Source organism: Pyrgilauda ruficollis, unplaced genomic scaffold (assembly GCF_017590135.1).
Source record: "Pyrgilauda ruficollis isolate IOZ18807 unplaced genomic scaffold, ASM1759013v1 scaffold2, whole genome shotgun sequence".
Taxonomy (NCBI): domain Eukaryota; kingdom Metazoa; phylum Chordata; class Aves; order Passeriformes; family Passeridae; genus Pyrgilauda; species Pyrgilauda ruficollis.
In genome coordinates, this window is record NW_024519206.1 from 274,086 (window position 1) to 294,280 (window position 20,195).

The 20,195-nt window shown below is 38.4% G+C and overlaps 1 protein-coding gene across 1 annotated transcript in view; it reads left to right on the top strand.

The window, feature by feature from the left end:
* Nucleotides 1-20,195, top strand: part of ADAM22 (ADAM metallopeptidase domain 22) — a 128,813-nt gene that overhangs the window by 63,071 nt on the left and 45,547 nt on the right. Inside the window, exons 5-9 of the mRNA XM_041466624.1 lie at nucleotides 8,318-8,400; nucleotides 11,989-12,052; nucleotides 12,689-12,758; nucleotides 17,873-17,943; nucleotides 18,436-18,510. Coding sequence (XP_041322558.1) covers nucleotides 8,318-8,400; nucleotides 11,989-12,052; nucleotides 12,689-12,758; nucleotides 17,873-17,943; nucleotides 18,436-18,510 — 363 coding nt within the window. The remainder of the gene's footprint in view (nucleotides 1-8,317; nucleotides 8,401-11,988; nucleotides 12,053-12,688; nucleotides 12,759-17,872; nucleotides 17,944-18,435; nucleotides 18,511-20,195) is intronic.

Genomic DNA, 20,195 nt, shown 5'->3' on the forward strand with positions numbered 1-20,195 from the left:
ACTCCGAAAAGTGATTTCTTATTATTCTTCAGGTTTTGGTAACTCACCTCTTTGTAACCAAAGAGGAAGTTGTTTCAGTTGCCAGGGAAGCCTTTATGCTAAACAGGCTTTCCTGCAAGGGATTACATTTTCTCCTGAATAGCAGAGTGCCAGCTGGGCCGGCAGAGGACAGGATGGGAGTGCAGGAAGACTCAGCCCTGGGAGGCTGGAGCCTGGGGCTGGTGGGGAGCTCTGCGTGCATCTACCTGAAACTTGCACAACCTGCTGATGAAAACTGAAAAGGAGAAAATCATAAATAATGCAGGAATTATATATGCCTGTTTCTGGCAGAGTTTTTTTGGCTGCATCCAGAGACTAGAGAAGCCATTATTATCAGAAAAATCACTCTCAATCTTGTTTGAGAGAAGACTTTGAATAAGGGTTTCTGTAATGTTGTCCGATCTCTCTCTTGCACCTTCAACAGAGCTCTCTTGGCAAATTACTAACAAATCTAGGCCATAATCTACTTTTTAGTGATAGCAGTAAACTAACTGAAGAAGAGCTGATGGGAGTCTGCGAGTCTGACACAGTTTAGCAGGGAGTTCTTGCAAGGTTGATCTTCAGAGTGCTCTCATCAAATGTTTTCATTAATGACTTACATGAAAAAGTATGTGTGCATTAATGAAATTTGCCAGCAGTGCAAAACTGAGAAGTATTACAATGCAGAGAAGGATCAGCTGGAAAACTGACTATCTTTTGACCAATGGAGTAAATAAAAGACTGAATAGAACAAATGGCAACTTCTTACACTTAGGGACTAATTATAGGTGTTTGTACTGTATAATGAAAGTTCATAAATTCAAAGTTCCACAAGAAGGGGGAGATTAGAGTGTAATAGTGGAACGGAATGGCAGGATGGAAACAAACTGATCCCAGAGTATACCGGTCAAATTGTTTCCTCTAGGTTTTGACAGGAATTAATGTGTCTTGATGAAGAGTAGACAAAATTTTAAAATTTCTATGTGTTTTCAGTTACTCTGGACATCTTTTTTTCCCCAGTAGTGTTATGCTGTCACGCTAAGTCCATAGGCATTGAGAAATATCTCACTTTTCTGTTGTAGCATTTTTTGAATTCTGTAAGCAAGCCCTTTGGGGTTTAGAAAACGTAGTGTCCTCTATAGGATACCAGGGCAAGATAATCAGCCCTCATACATAGTGCATTTTCCTGACCTAATGATCCTGCAGGCTGGCACTTTTGATGTACATTTACAGTAGATTTTTAAAATATCTGATTATCTCCCTGTTATTACTCGCTTACTTTTTACATACATTCTGCTACCAAGAGAAGAAAATTAAAAGTAACAGCTTTCCATATTAGGAGTCATTCCCAGGTCATGGTTTTGAAAATACTACACTAGAATGAATCCCAGATCATGATTCATGTAGGATTTTGCAGGTTTAATTATCTTGTCTCCCTTTTCTTTGTGACGTAAAAAAAAAAAAAAATCTTGTGGGTTTAACTAGTACTGCAGGGGAAAAATGTCAGAAAGTGGAAGTGTTCCAGAGTGTAAAAAGTACATTTCACTGTACATTAAAAAGTACATTTTACTGCGAATGTGGACCCCAGTGATGGCGGGTGGTTCTGCTGAAGTGACAAGTCAAGCGACTGTGTGACCATCAGGAGTCACCTCTTGGGTACTCTGCCGTAGTTTTGTCTTGTTCCAGAAGGAGGACAGCTTGGACTTGCAGAAAAATCTTGTCTGACTTTGTGCACCTCTTGAGTTATTTTCCACGAGCTGCAATAACATACGACATACATCGCCAGAGAGTGGTAGCAACCAAGTGTTCTGTAATCTCAGACTGTATGAGGACTGAGTATGGCTGAGAGAAATTAATTACTGCTATAACATTAAAGAACATCAAATCGCTTTGTAGATGCCCTTATTAAAAAATAAAAGTATATTTTTGGATTTAACTTAATCCCTTTGAGGGGGAATTAAGCTAAGCAAACAGAAGCTGCTGTACTTCTGAAGGAGTGCTTCCATGCAGTGTGCTTTAGTTTGACATCTTTACTTTCTTCATCTTGACTTCTGTAAGTAGCTTTGCCTACACATGTCTGTTGTTCCCTATGGATACCAAACTGGTACTGTATTATAAACAGTAGGTTAATGTTTCTAGACACAGCCTTAAGCTCTGTGAATTTTCACTTAGAGAGAAGGCTCTGTCATTCAGAAATAATGAGCCAATAAGGATATCAGAGTTGTATTGTTTTTTATTTTCCTCAGAACTTTATGTCCTGTTGACTGATTGGTATCCATGTAGGTGTTGTGTTGTGGTTATAGTAATCTTGTAAATCACATTCTTACACCTTGGCTTCAGACTTGGGTGATGAGCTGATGTGGCGGATTGGAATGCGTAGATTAAAAGGAATTTTCATACTGTCCCTTAAAATGTTTGCTTCCATTTCCCTGGAACAGGAATGCAGGAGTGGAGCAAAATGACTATAATTTAAATTACTTGTATGCCATGACTGAGAGACACTAGCCGCTGCTACAAGAGCTGTCTTAAATACAGCAACAGAGTAGGCAGGAAGAGGTAACCTTTTCTCCTCTGCCTCATCTTTGCCTGGCAGCTGATAATAAAAAATAATTTCCCCTAACACCAAGGTAAGTCAAGGCAAATCAAGAGTCTGTTTTCCAAGCAGATGCCAAGACAGCTTCCAGAGCAGATGGTGTTGCGTTGGCATGAGCTCTCTATCCACACCCTGCAGTGTTTTGTGGGGCATCTTCTCTCATAGCTACTGGGCAGTAAACACAACCCTCATTTGGCCTCTGAACTGGGAAGCTGGGCTGATATCTTGTGCCATCTGCTGAAGGCTCCTGCTGTGAGTCACTGATGGCAGTTGGAGCGAGTCGCCTGCGTGCAGGATCCTGTCACATACACGTGTGTCTCTGTTTGTTAAGAGTGCTGCCAACAGTCTTTAAACATGGGCGTTTTGTGGAGAAGGCTTGGAAGTGGCTATGCCTTATCCTAATTTTGGAATCCATATCTCTGATTTCAGAAACTGAAACGGCGTTATAATCTAATGTCACCACAGCGTGTCGGCTCTGAGCTATATGAGCACATGTGATAGCCATCCTCCCACAAAGGGAGGGCACCGTTCACAATTTCAGAACATTTGGCTTTAAGGAGACTGCAGTCCAGAAACTACTCTGCAAAGAGGTGGTGCCAGGTCCCTGGCGTTGTTACTGAGCTGAGTAAGAGCTGAACTCAGGGCTCAGCACAGCAGGGCTCCTGCCAGTTGCTGAAGTGTGTGTCAATTAAAAGATGTTTTCTCTCATTGCAGTTACACAGGTCAAAGTGCCATTTTGACTCTTCTGTTTACTAATAGAAACCCATACACAACAAGTTGTTTTCTGCTGTAGAAGTCAGAGAGCAAGGGTGCATTTTCTTTTCCTTTTGCTGTTGATCGTGCAGCCTTAGTTATGTATTTTTGTAACTGGTGGCCCCACAATGGGTAGCCCTTTAAACAGCTTATCGTTATCTGGCAGCTCATCATCATCTAGCATTCACAGAATGGTGGCTTGAGCCTTAGCTGGCCTTTTGGGAACTTTCCCCTGCAAGGAAAGAGGGAGATATGTTACTAGGATTTGAATTAAACCAGCAATCTCCTTTCCTGTGGATTTAAAAGTGATAAAATAGGAATATGTAGGAGAAGGAAGGTATTAATTTTAAGGTCAGTGCCTGACTGTTGCGTTTTACTGGCCAGCACCTCTCTTAATTGCAGAAAATGGCTTACTTGGATATCCAATGTAGAAAGCAGATGAATGTGCATCCTTATTTTCCTCCCCTGGGAAGGTCATAGTGTCTCTGAGGCGAATAACAAACCCTGCCAGTGTATGGTCAGCAGATGCTTTCTGCACTGTGACTGCAGAGAGGAGTGAACTGCTGCCATTAATGACTGTCGGGGCTGTTTTTTCACTTTACTTATTTCACCCTTTATTATGAGTGTTGGTTAATGTGTTTTTCATCTCTTTTGTGTCTGCTCAGCAGCTGATGCCTCTCAAAGCAGGGACAAACTATCTTAAAGAATAAAAATGGAAACAGATTTTATTTGCATTGCTGACATCTGTGTCTTACCATTTTTAGTGTCTTTGCCGCACTACGTAGCCAACAGGTTGCAAGAAGACTTGTAGTGACATGGGCAAAAGGGATGCATCTGGTTAGAGATGAACTGTAGCTGTTCACAGGGTAAATAGCTCTAATTCAGGATTTTGCTGGAATTATCCAACTTAAGCATCAAGATGAAGGCTGTTTTATGAATTGACAACTATCATAATGATTAACTTGTTTTAATTGACCCTGGGGTCATTCTGGGTTTTTTTGGTTGTTTCATTTTTTTTTTTTTCTTGTATCATGTTATTACATCTTTATCTCTCCAAATTAATAAACTTTTAAAAAATATCTATTTTCTGTGCTGCCCTCGGAGTAAGTTGTCCCTCATATCAAGAAGGTTCATGCAGGAAGGATAACTTACTGATCCAAGGAAATGGACAGCAGAGTGCTATGAGCATTGGCAGAAATTTTGCCTTGCAGGCAAATGTGTGTTGCAGGTTTGTGTCACAGCTGTTGTCACCAGGCTGACCTTGTCTCATAGGAGATGACATTTAGCCTAATTTTCTCCCAGACTCTAGAGTGACCAGGTTCAATTTTAGAGCAGAAGTGGGTAAATGTGCTGCTCAGACTTATGGCTGGCCATATGTCGAAGAGCGGTCTGATTTCCTCTCATCTTACACTGAACCATTCCCCAGTAGCTGGCAAAGGCCAGTGTGGAGGTTTGATTTGCTGAGATGGGCAATTGTTGCTTTTGAGAGAACAGAGAGAGGCTCTGTTAGCTACAGGAAGCCAACAACTCTTCACAAAAGACCAGTGATGTTCTGGACTGAACTCTAGCTGGTGCTAATTTCAGCTCTTAAGGGAAGTCTTAATTATCATATGGGACCAGAATATTTTTAGGAAAAAAAATGAAGATTTTTTTTCCCCAGCTTTTGTCTCTTTGCTGAAGACACCAGTAGATAAGAGAGACAACCCTAGTCCTTCAGGGAGTGTTTCCAAGAGCAGAGTAAAAGAAGATAGATATGATAATGATATTTAGTGTTTGGTGGTCTTAGGGCTCTCACATACTGTGATTTTTCCTCTAATACAGTGCATTTTATGGCACACCTGCTATAAAACAGGTTTAGTACATGCCAAACCCAGCATGATTTCAGCCTCAGCACTATAGTGAAACAACAACAGTAAACTTCTTGCCCAAAATTACACATGCTTGAAAAAATCTGTCCTGTAGAGTACCTTTATGTGTCCTGATTCTCAATACAGAACCACAGAATCATAGACTCATTAAGGTTGGAAATTACTTCCAAGTTCTTTAAGTCCAACCTTTGACAAAACACCACCATGCCAACTAAACCATGGCACTGAGTGCCACATCCAGTGGTTTCCTGAACATTTCAATTCTCAGAATTTGTAGCTTTAAGTACCCACACAGGGGTCAAACTCAGAACCTTGGTGTTATGAGCACTATGCTCTAACCACCTCAGATAATCACATGCATCAAGTACTCAGAAAAAAAACCCAAAAACCTATCTTCATTTAAAGAAGTGAAAATAATTTTTTAGCTTAATTTTATTAACTGGTTTGCAGCGAACTTATGTTATAATGATAGGAACATAAATATATAAATAAAAAATGTCTCCTGGATGTTAGCATATAGAAAGGAATGTTTTGTAGTGATAAGAACTGGTCCCTGAGACTGATCAGAGTTGTGTTTCTGTCTCCACCAGAATTACCATGAACTCTAGTAGATCATTGAGTTTAATTGATTTGATTAAATAGAGTAGAACTTGTGTATCTCAATTGCATTTTTCCCAGACAAAAATTTAGACCTGTTTTTGTCATATTTTCATTTTCTAGATCTGTATGCCTAATTTTTTTTTTTCCCATGGATTTATTACAGAATAAATTAATTTGGAGGTACTCTCATGCGACATTTATTTGATTTCCATTTGAAAGATCAAAACACACTTTTGAGCCACAGCCTGGATTCTTAGTATGAAAAAATGTTTCTCCTGGTTGAAAAGACATGGTTTTGCACACTAATGGAGCCTGAGATTCTATTTCTGGTACATATTAACTACATTTTCTGAGAACAAACTAATTTGTGTAATTACTCCAAATTCCTTCCACAGCTAGAAGCCTGTACAACTCCCTACTGATAGTATTTTCAGTATTATTTCCATAACCATGCACTTAATTCCAGTTATGACTTTTACAGGAATACTACTTCAATAATTCTCTTTAGAGTGTATTTTATTGCTCATAAGGTTTTAGATCATCCATACAGTTTGATTTTTAGCTTTGTTATTTGCTAACTGGAGTCTCTCTTTGTTTACTTCTTATTCGTATATACAAAAGGACCTGAAAGGCTTAAGCAGTTCCATGATCCTGAAGAGGGGGAAATTCTACTGACTGAAATAAAAAAAATCGCAAGTCAAGAGAGCTTAAAGTAGCTAAGATATAGGAAGTAAATAGGTGTAGAAAAGGAGGATAAAATGGAGAAAATGAGCCGGGATTTCAGGAAAAACAAAGAAGGATATAGTCTCTCTGAAATCAAATTAACTTAGGATATTGGTGGCTAAAATGTACATGAGTGCAAAGCAGAAATTGAAACAATCTCCTTTTCACTGATACTTGATCTGTGTCCCAAATTCTGGATAGTCACAAGAAATGCTGGTCCAGGGGTGATGGGTCATACACCTGCTGTCAGACACACCTTGGTGTAGCTTGGGTTGAGTCAGCCCCAGAGCCTCTTACCAATGTGAGACAAGGAGTCAAACGCTGCCTCTGTGGCACCAGTTTCCCTTCAGACGTCTGAGCAGAGGGGTGCCCACAGTGGACAGCATGGTGGTTACTCTGCAGGTCAGCGTGGTGAAGGACTTCCTTTGACAGGCTGAGATCAAGCACTGTGAGCAGCTGTGCTCTAACAAACAGCCTCCTGTACTCTCTTAAGGAGTGCACCTCAAACCAGAGGCACCCATGCATTGGAGCTGCTTTCAACAGTAGTTTCCACATCTTGTAGAAAACAGAACAGGGTTTCCTGATCAAAACACACAACTACCAATATAGCCTACATATTTTCTTACCTTTAGTCCGATCCTCATTATTTATTTTTTTTTTTAGTATTTGAAAAATAAAATCCAAAAGCATTTAATGTCAGATGTCTAAAATCACTGTGCTGTGCCACTTGCAAGTGACTGATGGCTTCTGAAACAGCTGTAATTGTAATCTCTTTCCCTCCCTCTGGTAAATGGACATAAATATTCAGAGGGCTGGGTACATTAGGCTAGGTAGATTATTCATTAATTTGCTGGAAGAAGTATTTGCAAGTAAATGCTATTAAAAAATAAAAGTACTGAAAATCTCCTTCATAGTTCTTTAACCAGTGTTAGTACATTACAGCATAGATAAATTTGGTGAGACACTGATAGGTAAGTTATTCTGAAGAGTAGATGTCAGTGAGAATTTAAGGGATGTTTGAATTGTTTTTTGTTTTTCTAATTTTGCATACAAATATTGTGCAATACTGAATAAATGTATTGCATGTGTAGTAGGGCTTATCAGTGAAAGCCCTACTACAGTGAAACCAGGGGGGAAATTTTTGAGTAGAGTCAGCTGGATTTAATAGAAAGGTATACATTTTATTTGCAGAAGAGAAGAGGCAAATATTCATTTTCATTGTATTCCTTTACTCCTTAGTTATTCTTAGAGGTTCCATTAGCTTTGGAGTGCTAGTGACTACTTTTCCTTTGGTCGTTTTTTTCAACCAAGCATTGTTATTATTTTGTTAGCATACCTTTCTCCTTAGAAGAAGGAAATTGCCTTACCCTCAGAGCAGATGCAGAGCATCCTGTCTGATCTAGTCATGTGCAGAGCAGATGCTGAGTCTAAGCCCCCTACTTCCAACTCTTTGTCTAGTCAGCGAAGAAAGATGAGCACTTCTGGAGTAATTTGTCTCTGAAATCCATCTCAGGATGTCAGGCGTTTCTCACTGAGATTGTGAAATTCACCATTTGGTGTACAGTGTCAAGATGATGGTGTTTGTCTAAGTACCAAACCAAGGCTCAAAGAAGAGGGGATGAACCCCCACATGAGTGATAGTGAGTTCTGGGTGCCATGCCAATGGCTTGGGAAAGTGTTTATGAAAAAGCCGTCCTTGACAGGATGAAGTGTGATGCTGTGGAATGTCCCATGGATTTACAGTCTCGATTTCCAATTTCAGGGAGGAGAACATTGCTATTATCAGGGAAAAATTCGAGGAAATTCTGTATCATTTGTTGCCTTGTCAACATGCCATGGATTACAGTAAGTCTGCTGTTTTGTTTTTACTGACCTTTGTTTATCACTCTTTTAAGGAAAATCAAGTTGCTTATAGTAAAATAATACATATATATAGCAAAAAAAAAAAATGCTGTTTATTTTCCTACTGCTTTGTCACCAATATTAAGTAATCAAAAATCTTCAGAATTTACTTTTTTTTTTTTTTTTTCCCCTAAACTCAGGACTAATGGCAGTGGCCAGGCATTGTTTTAAGATAACTTATTATAGAGATGACAGAGTAGAAGTAGCTGAAAATATCCTATTCTACAAAAATAAAAACAATGCCAATGAATTATTTGGAAATTGTGTCCTTTTCTTGTTGCTATAATGATGTATATGCTTTATTTCTTTTCTAGTATCTTTACAAAGAAAATGTCACTTTAGAATTTATCTTGTGTTATCCATTTTTGTTAACAGAATTTCTGGCCTTAAGCTATGTGTATGCATATAGTAAAATCTTGAAAAATCTAGAAGAAAAGGTATGAGGGTGCAATAATTTTTATTTGAAGTACATAATTTTACTTATAAATAAAGCCTCTGTCAAGTGAAGGTTACATAAAGCTGTGTATGGGTTGTACAGCTTTTGGACCTGTCTACTTTTGGTGCTATTGAATGATGCTAGTCGGGTTTTCAGATCAACCAAGTGCCTGTCACATCTGGGAATTACAGGATCTCAGCACTACTAATACTGACATCAGCTTGCAAAGTCATGGCACCAAGTGGGCCTGTGTGGAAATCATGTGAGCTTTACCTTTTTCTGTGGAAGCAGGGTTTAGCTGATGGAAATCTTCTTCAGCCTATTGTCTATTTGCAATAGTTCTGTAGTTCTGGTATCAGTCATATAAGTACTTTCATTTGAGTAGTCTTTTATAGTTGTATATTCTTTAGTATGAAGGGGAGAACGCCTGCAGAAGACTTGTCATCCTTGCACTTGTCTGATTTACAGCTGTGCAGCTCAAGAAACTTGAGCCCAGTTTGAAGCATGGACAGTAAGCCTAAAAATAGTAGCTTCCTAATGCATCCTGAGGCACTGCATGGCTTCCATTAGCAGTGGTCCATTAGGTCTTGGCCCCTGCTAACTCCTAGGAGAAAAAGCAGGAACAAAGGAGAGCCTGCATATGTCTTTCCCTGCCCTCTTTCTGTGAGTTTATGCTTAAAACTGACTGTTCTGCTGCTCTGTATTCTTCAATGGCCTGATATGCAAATTAGTCCCTTCTAAAGTTACATGACAGATGATGCATTTTTTTCATTGTATAATTCAGCTCTCTCTTGAAAGCTATCTCCCTGTCTCCTCTCCCCACCCTCCCCTCCATTTTTTTCCCTTGATATAATAAAGTTTGAGCTGAGTTCTTTGACACAAGCTTACTCCAATCAGGCTGGTATTTCAAACATCCAGTATGAGAAAGTAATGTTTCCTGAGCTGTATTAAACTCATATTCTCTGCCACTGCATTTCCATCATTGCAACTAGCTCCTACACAGCTGATTTTAAATGATAATTATTAGAAACTCATACTGGCAATCAGAGCTCCTTAGCTTCAACCACACTTTGGAATATCTTGCTGGAATAAGGGTAGCTGGGCAGAGTTGTCTTCTGCAAGGTCTTCGGGGCAGGAGCTTTGCTTTCATGAATTTTAGGAAGTACACAAGACAAAACAGATGCCTTTAAGAGAACAACAAGCTTCATATTTCTAAAGGTCATGCCAGTCTCCTCTTTTGCGTATTAGTACCTCTAGATTTCAGCCAGCAGAATTATTCATACATGTGAAAAATAGTTTGGGTTTTTAATCAGAAGTTATGAGTCCTTGTTTTAGTAATGTCTGCTTTGCGTCCTTCCTTTTATTAGTTAAATCAATCACATCTGGCCGACAGAATGCCTGAAATTATGCATGTCTTCTTAATGACTTGGCTAATGACAAACGTATCTCTGCCGCCTCAACTTCAAGCAAGCCATTTTGCTTGGACTTTTGTTTGTTTTCTGTGGATATGGAGTAACGACGGTTTGCTATGAGTTAACCCGGGGAGGACTGGCTGCAGAGGCCAGCTGGGGTGCGGGTGAGCTGTGGCGAGGCGCGGCTCGCAGCCCGGGCTGGCGGCGAGGCGGCGGGCACGGCTGGGATCCTGCTGCCGGCTGCTGGTGGATGCGGAAACTGCCGTCGCGGCTGTGAATTCCACTGTCACGGCTACAAACCTGATTGTCTGAAGAATACGCATCATCAAAATGCAGGCTTTTGAAATGTTTTGCTTTCTCTTTAACACACCCATGGGCGTGTGGTTTCTTCAGAGCACACTGGGTCTATGGTAGCTGGTGGGAAAAGAGCCACGAATGCTTTGAGGGGGCAGCTCAGGTCTGTAGGTCAGCTGTGACTATTATTCTTGTCACTGCTGAGTGACCTGATCAGAGGTCAGTGCTGCTGGAGCAGCAGTCTCACAGGAAGCTCCTTGCTGACAGTGCTTCACCTTGCAGACCCTGCTTAACTAAAGTTGCAATTAGAGGGAGGGAAACTGATAAAAAGCTACAGGATCTTCCCCAGTCTCCTTATTTCCAAGCAAAGAAGCTCCAGTAGATGCTAGAATATTTTGCTTAGACTGTATAGACAGTATTTCCAAAGTATTTCCAAAGAACAGGCATGTGTAATTTGAAAGATGAAGCAGCTTTACATTGTAGTTATGCTCGTACTTGATATATGTTATACAGTCAGTAACCCAGGTTACTTCTGTGAATGTCAGTTTTGCTGATAAAAAAAAATGCTGCATAAGAAAAAAGAAAAGGATCTGCTTTTGTTCCTTGTAATTCTTGTTTGCTTTGGGTGTTTTTAACAGTAACATAAGTAAATAAATAATCTCGCTTTCATGCTGTTGTTATGTGCAATGTGCCAAATTTGAATTTACAGCTCGTATTTAGGGCCAAGCTTAAACACTGTAGTAGTGGCCCTTTGAAAGTGACATGATGATACAGCCTAATCCCAAACATGTGTGTATGCCACTGCAGTAAACGAAAAGTTACTTAAAAATATTCTGGTTTGGTTGAAGATCAGAATGTATTGATGTAAGAAATAACATTTGTTTTTCTGCTCTTTGTATATTTGTATCAACACTTTCTTTAAATGAAATGCTAAGGAAAAAGTTAATAAAAAACCCATTAAAACCTAAGGATAATTCAATTCAATTAAATATCATTTTTATTTGGGGAAAGCTATACATATTTTCCAAAAATGAGTTCCTAAAGACAGGTCCCTTATTTATCTGTTGCAGGTAGATATCTCCTGCATGGGAATGGGGGCTTTGAACTGGATTTTCAGTTGGTTAAATTAGCCCATTTTGTGTTTATATGTGTTGTAGAGAAGGTTTGTGGAAGAAAGAATAGTCTGCTTCACCACAGGAGAAAATCTTTCTTTCTAAAGTGAGGAAATAAAAAGATTGATCCAGAATTGCATTCAGTTCCTGAAACATTTTAAACTCTTCCTTTCCCAAATATTTAAAATTTTAAAGTATATTAACTTTTATAAGTTACTTCCATGTTGCACTAGTGTTTGTTTATTAAATCTGTATTTACCTTTCCTGCTCTTGACAGTGGGATGTTCTATGATGGAAATCATACTTACCTTATTGAACCAGATGAAAACTACACTTCAGATGTAAGTAGAACTTACAGTAGTCCTGCTGTGTTTTTTTTGAGTACAGTCATCCATGGGTACAGGGTAGGCATAAGGTTGTGGGACCAAAGGGTCATCCTCTCATTCCTAACTCATTTACCTTGAATGTGAGACTCCCATCTTCACAGACAAAAGCAGACCTGCAAAAATTAGACAGTGATGTGTCTGTATGTGTGTGCTCTGTAGCTCTTGGCTGTAGAGCATGGCAGCACTAGAGGAGGGTCCCTTGGAGCCTCTGAGTGCCCAGTCCCCTTCCCTGGCATTTCCTGCTCTGGGTTTATTATATCACTCTCCTGCTGGTTTATCCTTGACTCCAGTTCAGCAGCTCCTGGGACTTCCGTTGACTTTCCCTGAGCAGCTCTGGGAGCCTAATTTAGGCCTAGCTCTGTGTGCTCAGCCACTGTGTTTGAGGTACTCAGATATAAAAGGTGGTTAAATGTGGCATTAGCCATCACATTGCAGTTGGGAAAAGAAGAATGTAGAGTAATGGTGCCTGGCAACTTGCATGTTCTCTGGGGTATGTGCTGGGTAACAAGAATCTTTAGATTTGTCTGTTTAATGCTCATGAGATGGATTAATTTTTCCTGATATAATGTGGGCAATTATTTACTATTTCAGGATGACTTCCATTTCCACTCTGTTTACAAATCCAAGTTGTTTGAATTTCCTTCAGCCGACCTGCCGTCTGGTATGACTTTTTAGTATTCATGACTTATTGAGTGTTTTTGTCTAAGGCCAGATTTGTTGATTATATTTGATAGATCATCTTCTGAGAGTACATTGTTTTGTTATATATACCTTCTTTACCCAAGTTAAAAAAAATACTGAAAAAAACCATTTTGAAACAGTGAAAGAACAGGAAAAGAGTCTGAAGTGATGAAAAAAATCCTGAATCTAATGAATGAAATCTCTTCTAGACCTTCATGTTATGATATGTGTTTCTCTTAACAGGTCATGTTGTCTGTGGGCTGGATTATGTGCTGGTAGCTGTAGAGAGGAAAGGACTGAGGTAGCCTAGAGGTGATCAAAATAAACACCATCTTGGTGGTGGTTGATAACTCTTCATGGGTTTTTCTGGTTTTGAGATACAGGGTCAGTACCACGGAGTGAGCATAAACCTAGGAGACAAGAAATTGCCCAATGTCATTTCTGTTCAGTGACTGATCTCCAGTCCGTTCAGCATCTTTCACAGTACTGGCTATGATGAGCGCCATGCATTTCAGCACAGATGAATTTGGAGGCAGAAGTGGTTTCAAGTGCTTGTAGTGATAAATGCCTATATTGTGTGTGGAGGGAGAAAGGTTTTTTTAAAAAAATGAGTTTTCATCTGAGAGGCTGGCTTGTTAATTGAAGCTGAAATTGCAGTATTTGTGACATATCCCCATTCTGTCAAGGATTTGCCAGTTTTACAGATGTGTTTTCCTGCCCTACAATGCATATCCTAGATAAGCGTAACTGTCCTTCATAGACACAGACATTTTGGAAGAAACCACCTCCAGTCTGATTTCTTCTGGAGAGTTACAAATGTTTGGTTATCTTGTTACAAGCTATTTGTCCTATGGTAACATTTGGATGTGAGATCTTAAGGTGCTGAATACGACACGCAGATGGGTTCATCTCTGGAGCATTGTTTGTGCAGGTTTGCCAGTTGTTAAGCGAAGTAGAATCATTCAGGGAACTAATGAGAAAAGAAGGGGGGAAAAAAAAGGAAATTGCTACAATCTGGTTGACTTAATTTGTTCTGAAGAAGGAATCTGAATCCAAACAAAACCAGTGTCCCAGCTTGGTACCTCCTGTCCTGGGATGATGATTGCCCAGGCAAGGCAGAGGCAGTGTTGGGATGGAGGAACATGAGCACAAAAGGCTCATGACTTTTGTGCAAGGCATTGACTTCTGTGTCACAAAACTTCCTGTGTACCTGCACCTTACACAGGTACCATGCTTACTACCTGTGCTTGCAGAGATGATAGTGTAATGAGAGCAATTTATTGAACATAAGGTCAATAATAGAGTCCATCATTTGTCATATGTTCTTGAGGGAATATAACTCAAAAGATTGGAAATAATGCAACCAATGCTGAGTTTAAAACAAATCTTCTATCTCGGGTTGTTAAACTAAGACATTGCTAGTGTTGGTACTTACTATCTATAAGCTGTTTTATAAGATTTCCTTAGTGAAATCTGTGTTTTCAAGATTATGGAATAAAATTGTTTTCTGCTTTTAAAATTATGAAAAGGGATTAATTGCAAGTAAATGCCCCAGTTTCACCTCCACCAAAGCTTCTTGATTTTCAAAAATCTGTCAGACTAGGGCTTCACGGTCTTGTTTTGTTTATTTGCTTTCCCACAAAAATCCAGACATACTTGTACAGTTTTGATTTCACTACAGATAACAAATAAATGGTTGGTGGCTTTGCTGTACAAAGCCCAGCATGTGACATAATGGGACATGCTGCCATCTAGATTGAATTAGAATCACAGGATGGTAGAAAAGGCTAAAAAGGAAATTCAGTTGCAGAGTGCTAGTCTTCTCAATTATGCAAGTATTTGTAATGTGGATGAGAGGTATGGGGTGCTAATCTTCTATCACTTTATGTTTAGGGTCCCATGTATGGAAAAATAGACTTTAATTCACAGTCTACTCTCCTACGTGCTCATACTTGTTTTTGTAAAATTGTTTGAAAAGGTGTTTCTGATGTTTGTAGTGAAAATTATAGTACATGAATAATATTATTTCCTCATTAGGAAACCCAAAAATTTTCTTTGTCTGTGATCATTCAATTTGTCTCTGCCTGTAAGTCATCCTCCATGCATAGTCACAGTTCCAGAGGATGAGAGCTCTACCAGTATCTCTGCTTCTTCCCTGCCAGTCTGGAGAGGTCAGACTGCTGTCTTAACTTGATTTTTTTTCTTTAATTAACGTTTGCAGTTAATTGCTAATAGTATTGTTGTGATTGATTTTTTGAAAGTACTACAACAAAACTATTGTTAGCAGTAGCAAGCCCTGTGCTGGCATATATCATCATAGCTACTCTCATAATTTATCAATTGGACTGGCCTAAGGAGATTTTTCATGAAGCCAAGATTTTTCTCTTATCTTTAGAAGAGTGTGTATGTAAAGTAAGACTTCCACTCAGTATTTACACTGCATTAGGAATGAACTGGATAGATCATCAGCTTCAGTACTGGTGTTAGAAAGGGAAAAAATTCAAGTGGTAGGGATTACCCAGTATCAGTGATAGTAAAAGCATACACTATTCCATCACGGTTAAATAGCAATGTACTTTATACATTCTTTTGCTCCCTGGGTATTAAAAATACCCCAAAAGCTGTTTCAGAAAAGAATTTATTGTACTGTACTTTGCAATGGTCTGAGGAATAATGAGGATTTTAAATAAGGAAGCTTGGACAGATGACTTGGCACACTTAGAGCATTTGACTTTGTATTCACTAGACTGTTTTTTAACAATCTCTCTTGAGATCTACAATGCCTTGGCATGGTTTTAGATAACAATATTTTAACAAAGGTGCTGGTTTTCAAATAATACGTAACAGATATCCTTTTCTTTTGGGATCACATGAAAAATATGTAGATACAACACTTAGGAACATGGTTTAGTGGGACCTGGCAGCATTAGATTTATGGTTGGACTCAATTTTAGCAACTTTTTTCCAATCAAGATGATTCTATGATCTTGTGAATCTTCATTACATTTTTTTTTTGAGGTAATCTATTCCGATCAAATATCTGCTAGGCTCTCTCAACTATCAACATTCCCTGTGATTTTGCTGGTCATGTTCTTTTACCTGAGGGTCCTTGGCTGGAAATGCAACCTGTGTGCATTTATCCATCTTGTGAGTCATAAGGCAGTGTTAATGTGTGTTAATGTGTTAATGGTAAGGCCTGCATCATTTCCCTTAGAGGTGACTGACTTGTGATTGTGAGTAAAATAATCACATTTGCTGGTAAAGCTATCTGAGATATACATACATGTATCATATATATGTACTGTAAATTATTATTTTATTGGTTGAAAAGTGTTATTTTTACCAGTTTCATTAAGCATGTTATAAAATAAAAAATGTCAGGTTGAGATACAGTTGTGTGTCTAAACTAATTGTGAGGCTAAAGTAATTAACATACATAAAGCATAATCAAAAACATTGTAAAAAGGTTTTCTAGATTTGGTTTCTCATCATTGTTCAAGCTCAAGAGTCTGCAGGTCTTTAAGTAATAAATAAGGAGCTTGGGTATGATTTAATTTATCCTTGGTCTTTTTTCTAAAGACAGTCCTCAAGTGCATTGGTGTAACCATGAAAACATTTTTAAGTAGAGAGCCTGTGATTGTCTAGGTTGCTCCATGAAAAGATATCTGCAAACCTTACATACCAAAATGACACCATAGTTCCTAATTTACCCAAGACAATAGCAGTTAGTCATGCTTTGTTTTCCTGGTTTGTCTTAGTAATTTGCCACCCCTGGTTAAGATTATCACTTAGGCCTGGCAATGTCTTGTCAGATGGGCAACTCAGCCTTGTGTTTTAAGATTTTTCTGATATGTCAGCCCTATCAAATTACTATCAGCATGGTTTTAATCCTATTTTTGAACCTTATGCAGAGATTGTACAATTAATGTACAGCAGGAAGTGAAGCTGTGAGAAACTTGCCTGTCTCACCAGCAAAACTGAACTGCTCAGGAATTTGTAAAACAATCAGAAGTTGCGTACAAAGATATGTGAACTGGAAGTCTTTTAATTTACACAGCTCCATCAATCCTATAGGACAATAGGAGTGTCCTATAAACACTATAGGACTATTTACTTCACCGCAGGACTGGTAAAATCACTGAAACACTGAAAGAAGTTTTCAGTTCCTTGAAACTGAAAGGATGTCCAAAGCTGCAGAAAGCACAAAAGAGGGAAAGCAGTGAAAGGAGAAAGATATTATTACAAACTAAGAAACTGCACACATTTAATTTGCATGAATCAAAAAGATCTTCTTGGGGTTATGCGAATAGCAAACACATTTATACAAGATAAGAAAAGAGCTTTATTTCACATCGGGAAAAGAGAGGCAGGGACTATGTAAAATTAAAGATGGAAAATTACTTCTTGAACATTTGAAAGAGTGAGATCAAGTGTTATCTTCTGCTTAGTTTATGATGTGTCCTTTTCCATGAGAGGCTAGTAATAGATTTGGTGAAAAGGATTTGGCAAAAGAATAAACTACTTGATGCTTATGATTAGAGATTTAAGAAGTTATAGACACAGAGGGATTAGCAGGGAGGAATATTGTGTTGGTAAGTGAGCATTGCCAAAATCTTGTAAGGTTTCTCCCAACTCTGACATATTTTGCTTTGTGAGTATAATCATCTTAAAGCATTAATTCTGCCTTCCATGCTCTTCTTATTAATTTAGGTAGCTATTGCAAGAGCTCTGTGAATGTCTGCTGAATTCCTGAAAATGTGATTCACTCCATGGAAGTACTATGCTAATAATATTTCATGCCCAGTATTGGTGAAGTTTTGGCATAGAACATCTGCTGTGCTTTCTGAAGCGTGACACCCACAGATCATCTGTTTCAACAGACCCAGATTATCACTAGTAGAGTTTTTAATAAGAGCCCTGTTACTGGGAAGCATCTGTAGTCTTGCCTTCTAGCTGGAAACTTGAAAAAATGATTTGTTGCTGCATCTGAATTGCTGAAGAATGCCATACTACTGTCATGTTACATCAGGGTCACTAATTGCTGGGCTATATTTTTGTAAATATTCCATGTATTTGTCTGTGTTTTCTGCTTAGAATTCTGGCAGACGAATACTACATCACAGAATTTTGTTGTAAGGCCAAGACACAAAAGAAGGAAAAGGCAGGTATGTGCCAATATGCTTGTTTATAAGGAACATGCCGTCAAGTTTGTTTCATGTCTGCTGAGTTAATTTGTCCAGATGGAGTCCTGCTGCTCCTGCTGGTTTGGCATGAGATCTCTATATCAATACAGCTAATACAAAAAGAAGTATCTAATGTAAGCTAAACATTGATGGGTTCTCTTGGACATTGCCTACTGGAAGAGTTAGGAAATTTTAAAATACTGCTATATGGAAAATGAAAAGGTAGGTAAAATAATTTTGCGCCTTGTGAGTATAGTTTTATCAGAAACTCCCATAATAAAACCTATATATTTTTTTAACATGTTGCAATAGTGATAAGTAGCTAGGTTATCTCACTTTATTTTGTTTCAAAAAACTATTCTAAACAGAGACTTCATTCCCTGTTTATTAAAGTGGGGAAGCCACTAAGTGCAGATGTCTGTTACCCGTTACACTCTGTATTGTTAGACCCTAAGAGTTACATTCTCTCCATAGGTTCGTCAGATTCCACGTAAAGTTGAAGAAGAAACAAAATACATTGAGTTGATGATTGTAAATGATCACCTAATGGTAAGACTGACACATTTCAACATCTTACAATTAGCATCAAATTGTCTTAATTTATCCAGAGAGCATAACAATAAAGAACATTATAAGGCTGGAATAAATTCAGTATGTCCTTAATAGAAGAGGTTATGGTCTCATTAACCATTGATGAAGTTGGTTTTGAATTTTGGCAAGTTAATTGCACCAAGAATGCAACTAAGCCTGATGATCAGAAAGAAGGGTCAGAAAGTAACTAGTCACTAGTATGATTTAAGCTGTTGATTTTATTTGTGGCTTTCCTGAGCATTTGTCTTAGTTACAGGCACTCAGAAATCCATAATGCAGTTATTTCAATTGTGCAGCAGCTGTTGAGAATGGGGAGATTAACAGTGACTAGATTTTTTTGAAACATCCCAATAAATGTAAAGAAAATGATTTTGTTAAACTTTTATACTTGGTCTGGGAGAATGCAGTGAGGTTTTTAACATAGTGGAAAGACACATAAAAACAGTGTATTGAAGAAAAGACAGACTCATTCAAGTAGGAAAAAACACAGATATATGTCAGTGAAGATAATTTATTAATCATTTAATGAAGGAAATATCAAAGGAAATGGCAAATTCTTCATCATTTGCAGTTTTCAAAGGTAGCTTCAAACACAAACAATGGATTTTCTCTTGAAGTAACTGGATTAAGTTCAGCTTAGTAGTTCCCATCCGACTGGTGACATTAGATGATTTTATGGTCCCTTAGGCTTTAAAATAAAAATATTTTTATAAATCTTGTCTACTTCTTGTGTAATGTGCAGCAATTCTCTCATGCAATATCTGAATTAGCAAAAATAGACATGAGAGTGTACAAGTGTACAAAAAGTGTGCCACTGTCCTTAGATACTGTACTCCTCCACCAGCTCAGTTTGGGGAACACAGGAATAAATTCTTGGATTAAAATTAATAATATTGGATGAAAATTCCTTAAATCACTATAACTGTGCTTGATCCTAAAGACCTGAAGCTACAATATTTCCTTTGGGATCCTCCTATCTGTTCAGGCAGATTTTCTTCAAGGACAATGTTTCCTAATTTTGTCTAATCACAGCTACTGCAAGAGTCAGTCTAGTTAGGAGTTTATTCTCTGAGGTGAGTGCCAGTGATCAAAGAAGCCAAATAATTTCCTTCTGTAAGAAGGAAATATCATTTGCTGTGGCCTTAACTTGCTTGGTTTTGGTGGTTTTCCCTACATTCCTGCTTGAAAGGATGCCTGTCCTATGCCCTAACTGTGTAAAACTTCTTGCCCACTAAAAGATCCTAACTTCCAGAAAATATGGACAATTTTCATTCCAAAATCAAGCATCATGGGGCACAAGATGGCAAAACATTTCTGAAAAGCTTGTACACTTTTTTTTAAATTCTTCTGAGATACCTGTGACTTTCATGCTCATGATGCTCATTCATAACTGGTTTTTTTCCCCTGCAAATAGGAGTACCTGGATAGCTGTTTCTAGTGCCATTTTTACAACACTGCATTACAAATTTCAGTCAAGGTGCCATTGGAGTTTGATTGCTGAAGTGGTTTGAACCAGTTACTGTGGCTGTATAGAGTGTGCAACTATACAACAAGAAAACAGCTTAAGAGAGAAAATTGGAAAAAAAAATACGGATACAGGCACTTCTGGGATAATACATCTTAAGGAGTCTCAGCTACAGAAA